Raw genomic sequence first — 17,995 nt, 5'->3', positions numbered from 1 at the left:
AACATAGATTGAAGAATTAATAATCCCTAATATTAATGTGTTTAAGGCAACATGTAGTGACTGGTTAAACACCAGTGATTATGCGTGGGATGCACCTGTAGGTAATTAAACACTCATCAATGAGTCAAGCTCTGGAGATCTAATGTTAGAAATACATTAAACACAAATGTTTCAGCGATGGCCTCTTTTCAAGAAATGAAAATTCACTTTCTATTCACCCTGCTTTTGTCTGCCTTTATATATGTTTATATGTATATATATATATATATATATATATATATATATATATATATATATATATATATATATATATATAAGCACAAGTATTTGTCACAAATATTTATGGCTGAACTTTCGAAAAACAATGACCCTGCTCTTGATTACTGGTTAGAAAAGTTGTATTTTATTTTGTTTTATTCATTATTGACTGAATGTATTTCCCAATAAATTGTGTTCAACCACATCTCTCTTTTGTGATAAAAGAAACAAAAAAATAAAAAAAGTGTCCCAATAAATCAATCAAGACTGTGGAATAGTCAAGAGATCGATGAGTATGTAGAATACATTTGCATCAAAATACCCCGAAATAAGTATCTTTTAACATTGTTATAGCAGAAAGACAAAGAACCAGATTTCTCTCTTTTAACTAATCAAAATCAACATCCTTAGTATGAATATCCATGTACCATTGCCTCAGCATACTACATGTGTAAAACACTAGTTCAATCAGCTCTTCAAAATCTCACAGCGGTATAAATGTTAAATGTATCACTTCAACTTTATTTATTTTTTTACTGCTTATAAAATACTGCTCTCATGTGTCCATAAAGGACTGCAGTGTTCTGTGTCTATTAAAACACATGACAAGAAACCGGAAAGAAAAAGCCAGAGAAATATACGTTTTATGATAGCCACACAGTGTGTCCTGCTTTGCGGAACAATGACAGTGTGCAGGGAAAAACTGAATAGACAGAGCTGTTTATGTGGACCTGGAAGCCATGTTCTGAAAGCCTGCAGTGATAAAGCCTGGAGCTCTGAAAGGTCAACTTGGCCCCAGTAGCAGATCAATGACATCTCCACTAACATCATCTCATGAGGAACTATATCGCACAGTGTGTACAGTATACAGGGCAGAACGGCCTATTCATGTTTCACCAGTATTTCACACAGGAGCTTTAAGACTAGTGTTTGCATTGTATCTGCATCTAGTTGCTTACTGAACATTGGGCTTTCAATCAATATATTTTTGTCCTGCCTGGAAGCCTGACTTCTTAATATGATGATTGGTCAAGCTCTTAAATGGGCATGAATTTTCAATAAACAGCCAATAACTGAAATATAAATGATTGACAGCATATGAAATGTAAAAGTGCCGCTGTCGAGCACAAGTGCAGATATTTGCAATATAAATGAACACATTTATTTCAGCATTCATTCTAAGATATTTTGCCAATTTTGTTGCAGTTTTGAGCTTGAGTTAATGATTTTCATCAAGAAATGTCACTGTTTGAGATTTGGGCTTTTGGGAGCAACATTGGTAGCCATTTCATGTGGTCTTTTAATAAACACACAAAAGGGAAAGGTAATGTGTACAAACGAGTTATGGCCATTCAAATTTTGCAGAAATCTGCTGAAATTTTGTGCAGGCCTAGTCATAAGCCATGTGAATGAATCATAAAAAAGTGAAAGGGACCATGTCAGTGTTGAAGAAACACCATTTAAGAATAACTTCTCAAAATGTACTCTCAATGGCTTCACTTCAGTGAGATCCAGTGATGTGTACTGGGGACAACTCATTAAAGTACATATAATGTCAGGTGCCTAAAACATTTTAACAGAGGTTAAATTTGATACATCCTTCCTGCGAGAGCTCCCAATGAAGAGGCAATCAAGCATGTGGCGGCTCACTCTGAGTCTCCAATCTCAGATGAGGTATGGCGCCTGAAACGAGGCGTAGCAGCTATGCAATGTCCTTGAGTTGGGAAAACACAGCAAAATAATCAAGTCCAGTTCAGCTATGCTCTACTGATCAACAACAAATCAAATGACCTCTCACTCATTTTCAGATTTACATTGGATTATTTACATTATCGACAAGTTGTTGAATGAGCTGATATGTTGCTTGACATTTTCAATATTCAGAGTGACAGACGTTAAGGGTGGAAAGGAGCAATGGTGTCTTTCAGTGCGGGGTACTGGATCCACATAAATTAATATGAGCTTTTCCATTAGCAAAACTAATTCGATTACTCTCTTTTCTAGCAAGAAAGGAAACGGAACTTTCATTATTGAGAACATATCTGTGCAAAAACATCTCTGTGATCTAATCTTTGTAAAGAAAGTCAATTAAGAGACAACACTGCTGAACACTGATATTAACTAAAATATTGCACACTCAGAAGTAAACAGGTTTATAATATTGGCACAGCGCAAGTGTCAAACCAGACACAAGACTGTTTTGTTTTTTTAAATTCATGACATAAACGAACACTTGTTTTACCAAAAAAGTCCCACAGGCTTGTTATTGCAACACTTTTTTTTTTTTTTAAATGTTTTGTTTTCTTCTTGTTTTTCTATAGAAAAGAGTTTTATTGGTGGCTGTTCACTGAGCAGAGTCTTAAAGAGTGCATTTTGGCAGTACAGCATGTCTGTTGCGGGCAGACAGACACAAGGGCAGACGGCAGGTGAACGGGAGGTCCGTGCGTTACATGTGACGCGTGGTGCTCCATCAGGCTGGTCACATGCCAGAGGCTCCTAGGCCCATGCTTGCCGAGTGGCTCATGCACGGCAGCGTCTGCACAGCTTTTGGGAAGTCATGTGTGACGATCCGCCCGTTCTCCCCGCCGCTACCGTTCCTGCTCATCCTGGTAAGGGTGGAGCAGCGCATGGCGTCGTTGATGGATTGCTGGGATGGAGACACAACAGTGTTAGACAAAGTATGAAAATATGCACAGGACAGTTTGAAAGATGCCCAATTTTTTTTTTTAGTAAAAAGACAGTAAAGATGATTTAAGCATCTGCCTAATGGAGTATGCACATAAAATGTTTTGTCATGTAATGGCTGGATAATTAGTTAAACAACATTTCTGAGGTTACTTGTTGCAGAAGCTATATCAGTGAACTAATTCACAAGCCCGCACCTTTTGTTTATTTTGAGAACACATCTTTTATGTTTCATGACTGCACCATTAGCAAACACTTAAAACAATTCCAGCAGATTATACATATCCAGGTTTGAGAAAATGTTTTATTTTAGAATTGGCTCCCTTTCAAGACCTGAGCTGGAATTTAAATTGAACTGGTCTCACCCCTCAGGGGGTTCAATTGGAATTTGATCGGAATGGCAGGAAGAGGAATTCGGTGAATTGTAATTTGAAGAAATTCAACAAGTTCAGATGAATTTCATTAGTCTAACACAATAAAAGAGGCAAGAAAAGAGCCTCTGAATTTGATTCCATCTGATTAAACTTCCTTAAATGAAAAATTTGCATCTTGTTTGCAACCTCAATTCAAATACAGTTCAAATCCAGCAACTGAATTGGAACCGAACAGCATTCACAAATCAATTCTTAATGGTGCACAAACCTGTATATTTCTGGAATCAATCCATTGCTAAGCATATTACTATTTAAGTAACAATTAACCCACATCACAACAGTATTAGTTCACAACTTAACAACATATTATTCCATTGGAAACCCTTCTGTTATAAATTACTTGTTTTTTGAACAAGTCTGGTTTCCATTAAAGCTGCTGTGTTGTGGGCTAATGCTGTGTTGTGTTGACAACTTTTAATTGCTTCGCTAATGCCGCTGTGTTGCATTCCCCCGGACCACCATATTCATGCCTTCAAAACCAAGCTGACACTGTAAAGCATCTCTGACGTGTGTGGACAATAAACAGCTTTCAAAGGCGTGTAACACAAGCTTAATTTGCTACAGCGGTGTAGAACTCCAGAGAGAAATGTCATTGGTTTATTGCTGCTATTGTGAAGAGCGCCTCACTATTGTAGTCACAGCCAGTGGGCTTGAAACCAGGGCTAATGATGCATCCCTTTATATTGCATTTTTCCAATCTAGGAATGATTTCATTGCACTACACTTCAATGCGTTGGGGGATGAAGTTACACACCTGATGCAGACTAGTTAGTTTGCCCGTAATGGTCCAGAGCCCTGCTCGCCTAATATGTGACAGCTGTGAAATGTGACTCCTGTCAGTTGAATTAACAAAACAAATATGTGCTATTATTCTATTACACAAGTGTGTAATACCCTGCTAAACTTATTACAAAGCCTGCTTGGGTAATTGCCTGTCATAAAGATACTGATCACAAAATCACTCTGAGGTATCTGTATATACACTGGGTGATGTTCATTGGGGGTCTCTTGGGGGTGTCGTTTTGCAAGTGTTTCTTTGATTTGTCAGTTTGGCCTGCATTTGTACATTACTTGTTATAGGAATAAGATATATTATGACCTGATAGGTACTTTTAATTAAAAACGCATTAGCAAAAGTGCATTAGGTAAGAGCTGACACTGGTCTTATTTTATGAAGCAGACGAGCTGTCTAGACGGACTATTTTTGGAGTCCTGAATGAAAACATAGACCTGCAGTGTCTCTGGGGAACACTTGCTCTGCTTCATGAATGAAAAGAGACACCATGCGTATAAACAGCTCTAGTCTATGAACAGGGCAGTGAGCAGAGAGTCTGAGAAGAGCAGGAGATAGAGAGTGAGAGAAAGAAGATATAATAATTATCAAATGAATACTGATGTGCAAAGGCAAAACACAGTAACTACACATATAGTCAGAAATTAGTCATGACCAAAATTGGGACTATGATCTGTCCTGTCACAGACGGGTTTGGCTCAACTTTGCACAGAAACAGAGATAACAGAATGTGAATATTGCAGAAAAAAAAGCAAAATCAACTCTAAAACCAAGTAACTTTAAAGCCATTTTTCCCAGTTTCAGTGTTGGTGTAGTTACTGCATATCACCTTTGTATGGCTGAATATTTCACCAAAAATGAAACTTCTGTCAACCTTCATGTTAACTGAATTTTTTCTCCTTGTGGAACACAAAATGTTTTTTGTTATTCTCCACTTTTCAAAACATGAATCTGTCATTCATGTCCTAAAAGGACATAAAAGCACCACATAAACAGTCCATATGACTCACTATATTCCAAGTCTTCTGAAGTTATACAACAACTTTTTGTGAGGAACAGCCTAAAATTGGCTGATAATATTCTCCAGTGAGCTCAAGATTCAGATCAGAGAGTAATTCAGACCGAAAACCGCATTGGTCCAGTTCATTAAAAATTGCACTTTTGAGCTGGTTCTTTTCAACTATTGACTTGGGTCACAAATCAGCTTGATCCAGTTCTTGAGTTTAACTCACTGACTTGTTAAAAACTGGAGCTTGAAATAATATGATCACTATGAACTGATGTTGTATGAAAACAGTTGCATGAAGATCCTTTCAAATTCCTCTTTGGTGTTCCACTGAAAAATACCAGCATAGGGATTTAGAATGACATGAGGGTTCTAAGTAAATAATGACAGAACTTTCATTTTTGTGTGAACTATCCATTTAAAATTAGAGACACAGAAAAAAAGAGAGGACGTGAGGAGAAAGAAATTATATTATCAGCAAATATTGATTGTTGAGAGTGGGCAGCAGAAGCTTTGAGTCTGAGGCGACGGTAAGATGGGGGGAGGGTTAGGCTGCTACTCGTGCGGGATGTGGCATAGTTCTCCGCAGTTCTCGAGGTTCCTACCGCAGAGTGCTTTATATCTTAACAGTGTCAGCACCGTACAGGCCGCAACTCTGCAGCTCAGTGTAGCTGCTGTCTAAGGCAGTGCAGTGAAAGGCCTGAGCGGCCCGCGCAGACACCTTCATTCTGCGGGATTCTGTTCTGGACTTGTAGCAGAACTCCACCAGGGCCACCAGCATAGCCAGACCCAGACCGCCGATCAGAATGTAGAAGACCCCAGCCACATTGCTGAGGCTAAGAGCACTCGTCTTGTCCTGTGGAGGAGATGGAGAAATAATGCGAATTGTGCACAACATACAAAGTAAACATCAACACTAAAGTGAACAAACAAACACTGACAGTTAGACAAATACAAAACAAAAATTCCCACACTTTCATATTAATTTAACATTCAACACATTCATCTAATACACAGAAAGACATGAGACCACATAAATTCAGCTAATCAAAAACAATCAATATTGGTTAAAATAAAAGCTTGACTATCATATTTTTAAATGTTTTAAGGACCAAAATATATTGTGAAGTGTTGCTCTCTACCCATATGTTTAAAATCTATAGATAGATATAAAATATATATTTTGGTCAAAAAATTAAATGTCATTGATTTTGCCTGCTGATATTCATTAAGCAATTATAGTAATCATTATGAAACATACTGTAAACTATGGTTGCTATGCAATTAACTATGTAAGTAACTAGTGTACATGTTCAACACATGTTAAAATGTGACAATTTATCAATTATCAACTCCTTTAAAATTAGGAACATGCATGAACACAGGCATGTCATTTGTATTCACATTCTAATCCAGTCTAAACTGACTAACCCACTAGTTTGCAATTCCACTAATACACAAGCCACTTAAACATACACATACAGTGTCACAACTGCAGTCAAACATCGATATTGGCATCCATGCACACAAGGCCATTAATCTAAAGGAGATTTGGATCTGTGGTTGTTCAACAACAAATATGCTATATTTCCTTCTTAATGACACTAACAATTTAGTGGTCTTTCTTCTTAACAGATTCTGATTTAAAATTGAATATTCATTTAAGGGAAGAAGCTACTTGACTTGATTGGTGTGGAACTGGTTCTCTGTGTAAAGCACAAAAGGGAAGTGTGTGTGGTGTTGTCTCTGTGTGCCATGCAGGTGGGTTTGGCGTGGTGGAGGTGAGGTGGCCAGGGCCTATGACAGCACAATCTGCTGTCCACTGGGTTTGAATCCAAATACATGCACACTTCAAGGGCAGATAGAAGGGAGAACACAGAGATGGAGGACCAAGACGAGGGCTGGTCTCTTACTGATGGTCCGAACAATAAGACCGTCAGTCTCTCTCCAGAGTTCCATTAGGACCAGCAGGCTATTTTGGACAGAGTGACTGTTTCATACAGTGAGTTATCTGGTATATAATAATGGTCTTTCTCTTCACGACTCGTGTGCTAGCCATGTTATTATTTCCACACGAATAAGTAATATAATAAAATCATACATTCATTATATTTTAAAAAAATATGCTTTAGAGAGTCTTGAAATCCACACTTTCTCCAAAAAATAAAGGCAAAAAAGCTGAGAAATAAAAATCCCTTGCAGCATGCAAAAATCAAGAGGTGTCACAAAAATTTGTAAATTCATTATACACCTCAGAGCACATTAATTGAAATCATGTACCTACTGCAAGCATCCATTTATCCTCTGCATCTCAGTTGAGCATATCTAATGCCTTTCAACCCTCATATTCTGTTAGACTCACTGTGTATTATTAATACTTAATGTACAGGTAAAAATAATAATTTTGAAATTAATATATCCCTCTGGCTTAATCAAAACCCAGAAGGACAGACATTACTGAAGCTTTAATTTGTCTGTTGTATCACAAAGTGGACCATCCACCCATCCATCCATCCATCCACCTTAGACATTAAGTATGTTTTCTGAGCTGTTGAAATGACCTAAAGGTCATCTACCAAACAGAACATGAGGGTAATGTGAACTCTACCAGCCCATTCAAAGGAAATGTTAACTTGGAGAGAGAGTAAGAGCCAACCATGTGGATGTTCTCACTAAACATAGTAGAAGGGTTCTGGGGAGTCTAAACTAAGGGGAACAGAACAGGACCAAATGTGTGAACTGACCTTTCTTCCGGAGTCCTTGCTTCCACACTCCCCCTTATCGTACCACCATTTGTTTTTCAGTTTGTCTAAGACGGCTTGCTCATTGAGCTTCAACACCGCTAGGTTAACTGGGATTCTTCAACCAGGGAAATAACATAAATAACATTATCTATGTTATTTTATGTTATTCAGTACACATTACACACATACCCATAAATATCAACTTATCTGTTTCTTTGCTTTTAATTGACTACACACACACACACACACACACACACACACATATCAGAAACATGTTGGTAGTTCATTGTCAAAGTGATATGGATTAATACTCCATCTAGCGATGCTTCCTTGCTCCCTGCTGCGAGATGTGTATTATTATATCACTTTGGGTAACCGGCAGGCTGCAAACACTCCACTTAATGTGAATAAGTCAGCTATTGTTGACTGGTTGCCATGGAGAAAATATCTGGCAGCATAATTTGACACTCTAAAATAGTAAAAAACTCTTTATTAGAAATCTGAATTTAGATCAGATTGGCTTTGGTTGTTTTTTGTGTGGTTTTTGAGACCAACTACATTTGGTCTAAGCTTTGTCTAGAGTGTTTGGTCAGTGTGAGTTGCCAGTTACCCTCCCATTGTAGTGGTGGTTTTACCCGCTGGGTTTGTCACATTGGGGCTGACCTTGGAATCACCTCCTCCGCTGCCACACTCTCCCTTGTCGTACCACCATTTGTTTTTCAATTTGTCCAACAGGCCTTGTTCATTCAGTTTTAACACTGCCAGGTTTACTGGGTTTCTTGAAACGATAACGAAATAATAATTTGGTCAGTGTCAGCCCAGATAAACCATTTCAATGACAGCGTGATCGGAAAACAGACTCAGACTTCAACTTGTTTAAACACAACACCCACTGCTCTACTGTATGTAGTTTGGAATGTTAAATGCATGGAGCAGTGGTTTCACCCTGAGTCTGCAGCGTATATATTAAGTATGTTAAAATGTGTTTGAATGGAGAGCAATATTTTTGTTAGTGGCCTTTGTGAAATACAGGTTTTATAAAGCCAAGAGCAAGACCTCTTCAGATATTGAAGGAGATAAGAGTAAGGGGCAGTTCGCACTGGACATATTGTTGCATTAAAAACAGCTAGACAAAGTGCAATGAAATTGAACAGAAGGCGCCTTTAGATATGTATTAACTACCATACACCATTGGTCATATAAACACTTGAAACTTTCCATACATAAATATGCTTATCATTCACCCAGATTCATCTGATCGGTCCATTGTTTGAAAACTGATATTGATCCGCAGAGACACGTGTCAAATTTAATTTTACCTTGACATGGTGTCTTACACGACGCTCATGGTACAAGACGCTGACAATCTGCGCAACTGCCAAAGATGTTCATCTGATCCATGTAAACATAGAAAAATAGCGCATACGGAATGCAAGAACATGTCCTGTGTATGCCTCCAAAGACGTCCTCAGATGTGCTTACTGTCTCTTTTGGCCCTTCCCTTTTGGGGAATTGTAATAAAGTGAAAAGAAACAACGACCTGAGGATATTAGACATTAGGCATTTAGTTACTTTCACTTTAGGTGTATTCTTTCATCTATCTAATTCTAAATTCAAGTGCTGTCTCAACCCTCTCTCCTCCTCCCTTTAGAGTAGAGACAAAACACGACTGACATCAGAAACCGTATCTAAGCATCTCTCTTTTCATCTCCTCCTCTATCCTCTGGTTTTGCACACTCCAAACAGTTAACAGGCACAAACATACATTTCCTCACAACACATACAATCGGCTGGCCGATCCGTGTCGCAAGCAAATATTGTCTGAAACTGTGCACATGTAGGGGCGATTCTCTGGCTCGATAAAACCCGGGAATTCTTTCTAATCCCAGAAGTACCAGACAGAAAGAAATCAGAGAGTGTGTCTCAGGAATGAGGAACAAGCACCTACATTCAGTTTGATGAGCGTTTACTTCAGGAGGTGGCAGTGCTTTTGGTGAGATGATTTTATTTAGTAAACTCTGAGAATGAGCACAGATGGATAGAGATAAAAGGGCACACACATTAATCTTTAGGGCTGTTGCATCCTGACTAAAAAACAAACCGATTTAGGGTATCACTCTGAGATAAGACAAGACAAATGTGGAACAGCTGTCAAAATGCACCAAAACATCAGATTATTCCTTAAGTCTGTAAATTAACCTATATATATCAAGTTAAAGCCTTAATTAACATCCTCTTGGTTTAAAAAAAAAAAAAACTAAAACAATGTTCATTAAAGCAAGATGAGGCTAGCAGTCCACAACATATAAGACAAAGGCTATGTTCAGACTGCAGGCAAATCTGATCTTTTCAGGCAGACTGTCCGCACTATTAATTGCAAGTGATCAAATCAGATTTGCGCATTCAGACATAACCAACCTATCTGCATGGGTTGCTCTAGTAATGACGTAGGCGTTCCCACGTGATGATGTTTTCAAAACAGATGCGGGAAAAATGGAGGTGCATCATCTCACTCTCCAAATAAGAGCCCTGTCCAGTTGCGGCGCAAAACTCCGTCGCACAAGAAAAACTAAGCGACGGAGGAGACTGGTAAATATTGTGATGTTCCGTGCTGCAGTCACCGATTTTTGACATCATCGTTGTGTGTCACGGTAAGTGTGACACAAAAGACCATTTGAAATCCGATTTGAGCAGCCAGAGCATCTGAAAAAATCTGATTTCAATCGCATTTGAAACCACCTCCCGATGTGGTTTGAATCAGATTCGGAAAAATCAGATGTCCAGACTATCAAAAACTAATTTGGATACAATCTAGATTTGCAAAAAATCGGATTTTTTGTGGCAGTCTGAACAAGGCCTTAGAGCCCTAAAAGTGATCTCTTTTAAGGGCTCTGATTAGTAGGTGAACATTTAGGCTGCATTTACCCTGCTAGGCCTAATGCACAGCTTCAATATTTTATCCCTTCTGTTTGTATGTTTTAATGTTCATTTCTTTTCCTATACAGCTCACACCTAACTCAAAAAAAATTGTGTGACTACGGAGAAGGATTACTGTAATGGGTTATTATGCAGAATATAATTTTTATAACTCTTATCACTTAAACATGTGTAGTCCCTCAAGGATTCACATTTTGTAATTTCCATGCATTCAGTCACTTTACCTGAGCATATCCGTTGTGTAACTATGATGAAAAATCCTGAATTACTAAGTGAATTGGATGAGTGTTTAAATGTAGGTCAGATAACCAAATATCAGATACATATCAAATTTAGATAACCACATTAAAGAGTGTGTATTGTTGTTTACACATGGCAAGATCCAATCTGTCCCATCGATTTATGAAAAAGTCATAATTGGTTAACAGTGCAAATGCAGACATAAATTTCAGCAATGTTAGATGGGACACGCTGATTATGGTACATTTAGACAACTGCACCACATGGTTGGTTCAGCAAATTATAACCCAGTCTAGATATTTGTATATGATTCTCAATGTCTATTGCTTTTGACAGAAAGGGCAAAGACTTCCATTGTTTTCTACTTATCATAATATCCTATGTTTATGTCTGTTTATGTTAAAGGGGTCAAATCTTATACTACTCATTCAGTTTTCTTCCCTTTGGACCACTTACAATTTTAATCAAGGGTTTTGCACCAAAAAAGTCATTTATTATTATAATCACCATTTTCCATGTCTCTCTCTGACTCATTAAAATTAGAAGGGACATTTAAATGCCCTCTTCACATCTGAAATAAGCAAGAACACTTTGCTGCACTCTCACACGAGCTGCAGGTTTGTGCTGCTTCATCCTTCAATAACAGCCTGTTTCCTACCTTGGGATAATTTGGAAATACAGTACATACATATTGTAGGTGCTACATACAGCCAGGAAGTTTTCATAGTATACAAAATTCTTAAAAGATCAAGGAAAATTTGATTCCTTAAAATATGACCCTTTACTTCTCTATTGCATGTAAACAGGTGTCAGAAAGGAAGTTGCTCTCTCAAAATCAGAAGGCAATGAGGGGCCCAGCTGTTACGAGACTGGGAAGGATGAGACGAGAGAGTGTGGATCCAATAGCAGAACTATTTATTAAGGAACCAAGATGAAACTAAAACAATGGAGCAAACAGGAAAACAAACATAGCAGATTGCTGGCTAAAATAACAAATACACTAACAGGCTAACAAACAAGCAAACTAACAAGAACTGACAAAGACACACGAGGGCTATATATACACAGTGGTAATGACCAAACACAGAACAGATGCATCATGGGAAGTGTAGTCCAATAGACAAAACATATGGGAAGGACATGGGACAAACACAAGGGAGTTTGTGACAGTATCCCCTCTTTAATGGGTGGCTCCTGATGCCCAAAGATGGATGGGAAGGGAGGCAGGGCCAAGCAGACTAGGAAGGATCCGGAGGATGATTCTGAGGCCAAGAAGGAGTTGGCGGATGATCAGGAGACCAGGAAAGAGCCTGCATACATCAGGAGGCCTGAGAGGTGGCCACAGGGCCGGGACAGGGTCAGGAGGCCTGGGAGGTGGCCACAGGGCAGGGACTGGGTCAGGAGGCTTGGGAGGCGGCCACAGGGCAGGGACTGGGTCAGGAGGCCTGGGAATTGAGTTCCAGGAGGAGGACCCATAGGCAGGGCCGCTGGAAGAGCATGGAATGGAGTTCCAGGAGGAGGATCTGGAGGTGGGCTGGAAGAGCATGGAATGGAATTCCAGGAGGAGGATCCAGAGGCGGAGCCACAGGGAGAGCAGGAATTTGAATCCCGAATAGAGTGGGAGGAGTCCCTGGAGGAGTCTCTGGGAGAGCAGACAGAACCGCTGGAGGAGGAGTCTTGGGGGGGCTGGAGGAGTGGGCGGAGCCGTGGAAGACTCTGAGGGCGGAGCCGTCATGGTCAGGAGCGCTGGTACTGACTGGGGAATGACCTCCGTGGTCGTGAGCACTGGCAGTGACAGGGGAACAATCTCCATGGTCACGAGTATGGACAGTGATAGGGGAACGGCCTCTGTGGTCATGGACACTGGCAGTGACTGGGGAGTAGGAGCTCTTCTTCTCTTCCGCTTCCAGATGGCCGTTAGCACAGCTGTTGGAGGCTCGAAGGGCATAGCCAAGGGAGGCTCAATGAAGGAAGGCTCCAGGCCACCGAGGCTAGGGAGAAAGTGGTCCTGGAGCAAGGTGCCATGGGAGGCTCAGAACAAAATCTGTGGGAGGCTCGGAGGGCGGAGCTGTCGTGGTCAGGAGCACTGGTACTGACTGGGGAATGACCTCCGTGGTCGTGAGTATGGGCAGTGACAGGTGAACGACCTCTGTGGTCATGAGCATGGGCAGTGATGGGGGAACGACCTCCATGGTCATGAGCATGGGCAGTGACTGGGGAGTAGGAGCTCGTCTCCTCTTCTGCTTCCAGATGACCGTGAGCACAGCTGTGGGAGGCTTGGAAGGGAGAGCTGTGGGAGGCTCAAAGGGCGGAGCCAAGGGAGGCTCAATGAAGGAAGGCTCCAGGGCCACCGAGGCTAGGGAGAAAGTGGTCTCCATTGATGGGAGCTTGGATACCACTGGAACCATTGTGCCCCCCCCAAAAAAAAAAATTCCTATAGGGCTGGAGCTGGCTCTGGGACAGACAAGGCTTGCAACGCTGGCTTGTTGGCTGTGGCAGGCATGGGCCCGGAGCAGGGTGCCATGGGAGGCTTGGAACAAGGGCCCGTGGGAGGCTCGGAGCGCGGAGCCGTCGTGGTCAGGAGCGCCGGTACTGACTGGGGAATGACCTCCGTGGTTGTGAGCACTGGCAGTGACAGGGGAACGACCTCCGTGGTTGTGAGCACTGGCAGTGACTGGGGAACGACCTCCGCGGTTGTGAGCATGGGCAGTGATGGGGGAACGACCTCTGTGGTCACGAGTTTGGGCAGTGACCTCCGTGGTCGTGGACACAGGCAGTGATAGGGGAACGGCCTCCGTGGTCGTGGACACTGGCAGTGACTGGGGAGTAGGAGCCCTTCTTCTCCTTTTCCACTTCCAGATGGCTGCGAGCACAGCTGTGGGAGGCTCAGAAGGCAGAGCTGTGGGAGGCTCGAAGGGTGGAGCCAAGGGAGGCACAATGAAGGCTCCAGGGCCACCGAGGCAAGGGAGAAAGTGGTCTCCTTTGATGGGAGCTCAGAGACCACTGGAACCATTGTGCCCCCTGAAAATTCCTATAGGGCTGGAGATGGCTCTGGGACAGACGAGGCTTGCAACGCTGGCTCGTTGGCCATGGCAGGCGTGGGCCCGGAGCAAGGGGCCATGGGAGGCTCAGAGCAAGGGGCTGTGGGAACCACTGCAAGAGGGTTGGCCACTGGGGTAGAATGCAGAAGACCAGCCACTATGATGTTAGTAATGAAGTCACCAAGACGCAGGCCGTCGCAGTCCAAAGGGACCATCTCCCTCACCGAATAATTCAGTCCTAGCCAAAACATGGTCCTGAGGACTCTCTCCTCTCAGCTCACCTGACAGGCCAAGCTCCAGAACTTTACACAATAAGCCTCTATGGAAGAAGACCCTTGGGTGAATCGCCAGAGTTGTTCAGCTGGATCCATCTTTTAAGGTCAGTTCTTCTGTTACGAGACTGGGAAGGACGAGACGAGAGAGTGTGGATCCAATAGCAGAACTATTTATTAAGAAACCAAGATGAAACTAAAACACTGGAGCAAATGGGAAAACAAATATAACAGCAGATTGCTGGCTAAAATAACATAAATACACTAACAAGCTAACAAACACGCAAACTAACAAGAACTGACAAAGACTATGGGAAACATGTGACATACATGGGCTATATATACACACAGTGGTAATGACAAACACAGAACACCTGGGAACAAAGATGGGGAACAGATGAATGTGATCAACAGGTGCATCATGGGAAGTGTAGTATAATAGACAAAACATAATGGGGAGAACATGGGACAAACACAAAGGAGTTTGTGACACCAGCATAGCTGATAATGCAACAGACAGAAAAACACTGTTGTGAATTCATTTCCAAGTTTCTTTCCCTCTCGCTTTCACAGTAATGGCCGCCTAGTATTTAATTTAATTTGAGTCCTGCCCTAGGTGGCAAAATGGAAGTCAGTCATTTACATCTTGTATCCAACGTCTCTCCCATTCCCTCCAAGCTTCCCATGTTCACTTAGTTATAAGGTGACCCAAAAAATGACACAATTGCTACACAATTGTACAATTGCTATGAGGTTGTTTCCCCAAGGAACCTATCTTATTAGAGGGATATGGAGCTATTGAGGTTATTTCAACAGCTCCAAATTGCCCTTGTGAGGCCCTTAACAAAGCAGTGAATGTAATACCATGTGGGCCATGGTGTATTAGTCAGATGGGTACGTTCATGCACAATAAATGTGACGTTAATGATGGCAGCATACAATTGAAATAACAACAGTTCACCTTACATTGCAGAAATTATAAACAGGTTAATGTCTACATTTATTTTAGAAGTGACTTGCATAAGAATAACAACTGATTGCCCAATTTCTTCCATGGAAAAGTCACTCAGAGCCTTCGAAATTCATAATAAAGGAGGAGAGAAACTTAACTTAGCATCCGGTAAACCTAAAACTTCAAAGAGCCAGGAGTGACTAAAGTCTGGGCTGTCTCAGTGGGCTCTGCTTAGCAGCACGACTATTTAATGAGACAGCAAACACAGGTGTTTTCTAAAGAGCTTCTGAAGAGGGTGCATCATTTTCTGCCCTTTCTTATGCAAGCACTTCTAGTGGAGTGTGCTGAAAACCTCTTCAAGCAACATGAGGCACACGGGATCTTGAGCAGCTCCACACACGTAAGTACACCCACACAACAGCATGTTCTGTTCTAATAGAGGCTGCCTAATATGTTACATTTCCCCTCTCACAACATTCAAATTATGAATTAATATATCAATTCTATATATCAATAGCATCATTAAAATCTTTTTTCTAAAGAGATTCAATTTTCTTTGGTAGAGTTTTTATTTTATTTTATTTTTTTAAAGGTAAAGTTTGTAATTTATGCACCACTAGCATCACCAAATGGAATTGCAAAAATAATGTTTTTAAACAGGTTTCCTGAACACTTCCTGTCTGCTATTGGTCAAACAAACAGATAGTCTCGCCCCAAATTTACACCATTGGTTAATAATAATAATAATAATAATAATAATAATAATAATAATATGTTGAATTTATATAGCGCCTTTCCGGTGCTCAAGGACGCTTCACAATAAAGAATAGTAACATAACATATAGACAATCATATGGACAGTGGACAGTTGATTGACGGTTGACACAATGTTGCTATGTCGGGCTGGTTGGGGTGCTCAATCAAACAGAGCAATGTTTAGATAGTGCCACAGAGCAACAATGTTTCCAGTTTTCTGGGAAATCAACCTACCAATCTACTTTTAGTTGTCTCTCCATATTAAAAGAGGATATGAGAAAGTAATTTAGCATTAATTACACACTTCACCTTCTAGTAGTAGATGTAAATTCATATTCTAGTCAGTAAAGGTGAGCATAACCCCTTTAGTACTGCCTCCAGCCTCTACTATAACAAAACCATCATCTGGAGTTATTTTCAGAAGTGAGCAGTGTTAAATTCATAGAGAGCATATAATGGACAGTTAGCTTTACCTGAGAGGAGATCCTTTAGGTGTGGCAATGCCGTAGCCTTTGGAGTCCAGGTTCCCTCCGACCTTCATAGTGTCACAGGGCTTTCGCTGCTCGATGTACTCATTCATGGTGGATTCCAGCAGGTATGCATACTTCCCTTTGGATTTCCTCACTCGTATAACTCCTTCATCTGTGGTTTTCACAAACACTGAGGGGTCTGCTGACTTCATGTAGGACCACATCTTCTCAAATACTGCAATCTTTGACCTCTAAAAGGGGATACACATTTGTCAAACACATTATAGACCTGAGTCACAGTAGATGCAATATTTAAATTGATGAATTCTAGAGGACAGAAGTAAAGTCAATTCTTTATGTCATACTGTTGTGTCCCTGGATGCAAAGCACAAAAACTACTAAGGAATGTATGCAATGCCCCAAGGGGATGCAAGGACGGTGAGATGTTCAAGGGGGCTGCAACGTTGATATTGCACGCATAAATGGGTTGTTGTGCCCCTGCCTGGGTGTTGTTAAGCCAACAAAACGCTGGAAATACATCTTTCTACAAGATTCCAATGCACAAAAACTCTGTTAAACATGAGCTGTGAAAATTAGACATGACCAAAGACTTAAAATGTGAAGTGTGTAATGTTTTCATAGCACCACAGGGCCACAGTGTTTTCACTTTTCGAGAGAATCAACCTACGAATGGCTACTTATAGCTGTCTCTGCACATTCAGCTGGGACAGGAGAAAGTTTTCTAACATTGAAAAAGTTATACAATTCAAATTTAAGATTGTACAAGAGTCATTTACTCTGACAAGCGTGTATATGACAATTGATTACTAAATAATTAAGTGTCATATAGACTCAATAAGGCTAGAAATAAACTTTATATCTTGAAATGGTAACTTTTGTTTCCCCTCACTCATGCCTCCCCTCACCCTGAAGAACTCTTTGGTGGAGCCGGCATCTAGAGTTCCATAAGCAATCTCAGTCTGTTTGGCTAGGTCCTCAGCGCTCTCGATGGGCGACACCATCCTCTCTACTGTGAGAAAAGCTGCGAGATTGGCTGTGTACGAGGAGATGATGATTAGGGTGAAGAACCACCACACACCACCCACGATTCGACCAGAGAGAGACCTGTGGAAACATAAAAGCATGTGTGAATGCCCACACCCACATATACATACAGCAGAACAGTATGCTCAGGCAGGGTGATCTTATTGGTATCGTAGGTGTCAAACTGGGCATTAACTGCATTAAATTAATGTAATGGCTTTAAAGATATTTAATTTTCCATCAACCTCAAAAGGTTCTAAAAGGTATGTCTGTAAAGTTGTTAAAAAGTGCTTCTGCATTAGAAGCTGTCGATATGTTGATATTGTACGTTTTAGTGTCTATCCAAACATATAAAAATCTGTG

The 17,995-nt window shown here is 40.9% G+C and overlaps 1 protein-coding gene across 3 annotated transcripts in view; it reads right to left on the bottom strand.

The window, feature by feature from the left end:
• Positions 1–382: 382 nt before the first annotated feature.
• The window catches only part of LOC127417685 (glutamate receptor 1-like), a 131,151-nt gene continuing 113,538 nt past the window's right edge, over positions 383–17,995 (bottom strand). Inside the window, exons 12-16 of one of the 3 annotated variants that reach the window (XM_051657840.1) lie at positions 17,515–17,713; positions 16,592–16,839; positions 8,584–8,698; positions 5,898–6,032; positions 383–2,905 (exon numbers count right to left, since the gene is read on the bottom strand). In XM_051657840.1, the coding sequence (XP_051513800.1) occupies positions 2,738–2,905; positions 5,898–6,032; positions 8,584–8,698; positions 16,592–16,839; positions 17,515–17,713 (865 nt within the window). In that variant the 3' untranslated portion in view covers positions 383–2,737. Of the gene's footprint in view, positions 2,906–5,897; positions 6,033–7,920; positions 8,036–8,555; positions 8,699–16,591; positions 16,840–17,514; positions 17,714–17,995 lie in introns of all 3 variants that reach the window. The other 2 variants (XM_051657841.1, XR_007893310.1) reach the window with 2 other exon arrangements.

Source organism: Myxocyprinus asiaticus, chromosome 27 (genome assembly GCF_019703515.2).
Source record: "Myxocyprinus asiaticus isolate MX2 ecotype Aquarium Trade chromosome 27, UBuf_Myxa_2, whole genome shotgun sequence".
NCBI lineage: Eukaryota > Metazoa > Chordata > Actinopteri > Cypriniformes > Catostomidae > Myxocyprinus > Myxocyprinus asiaticus.
The sequence above is the reverse complement of the archived record's forward strand: the minus strand, read 5'-3'. Positions and strand labels throughout refer to the sequence as shown.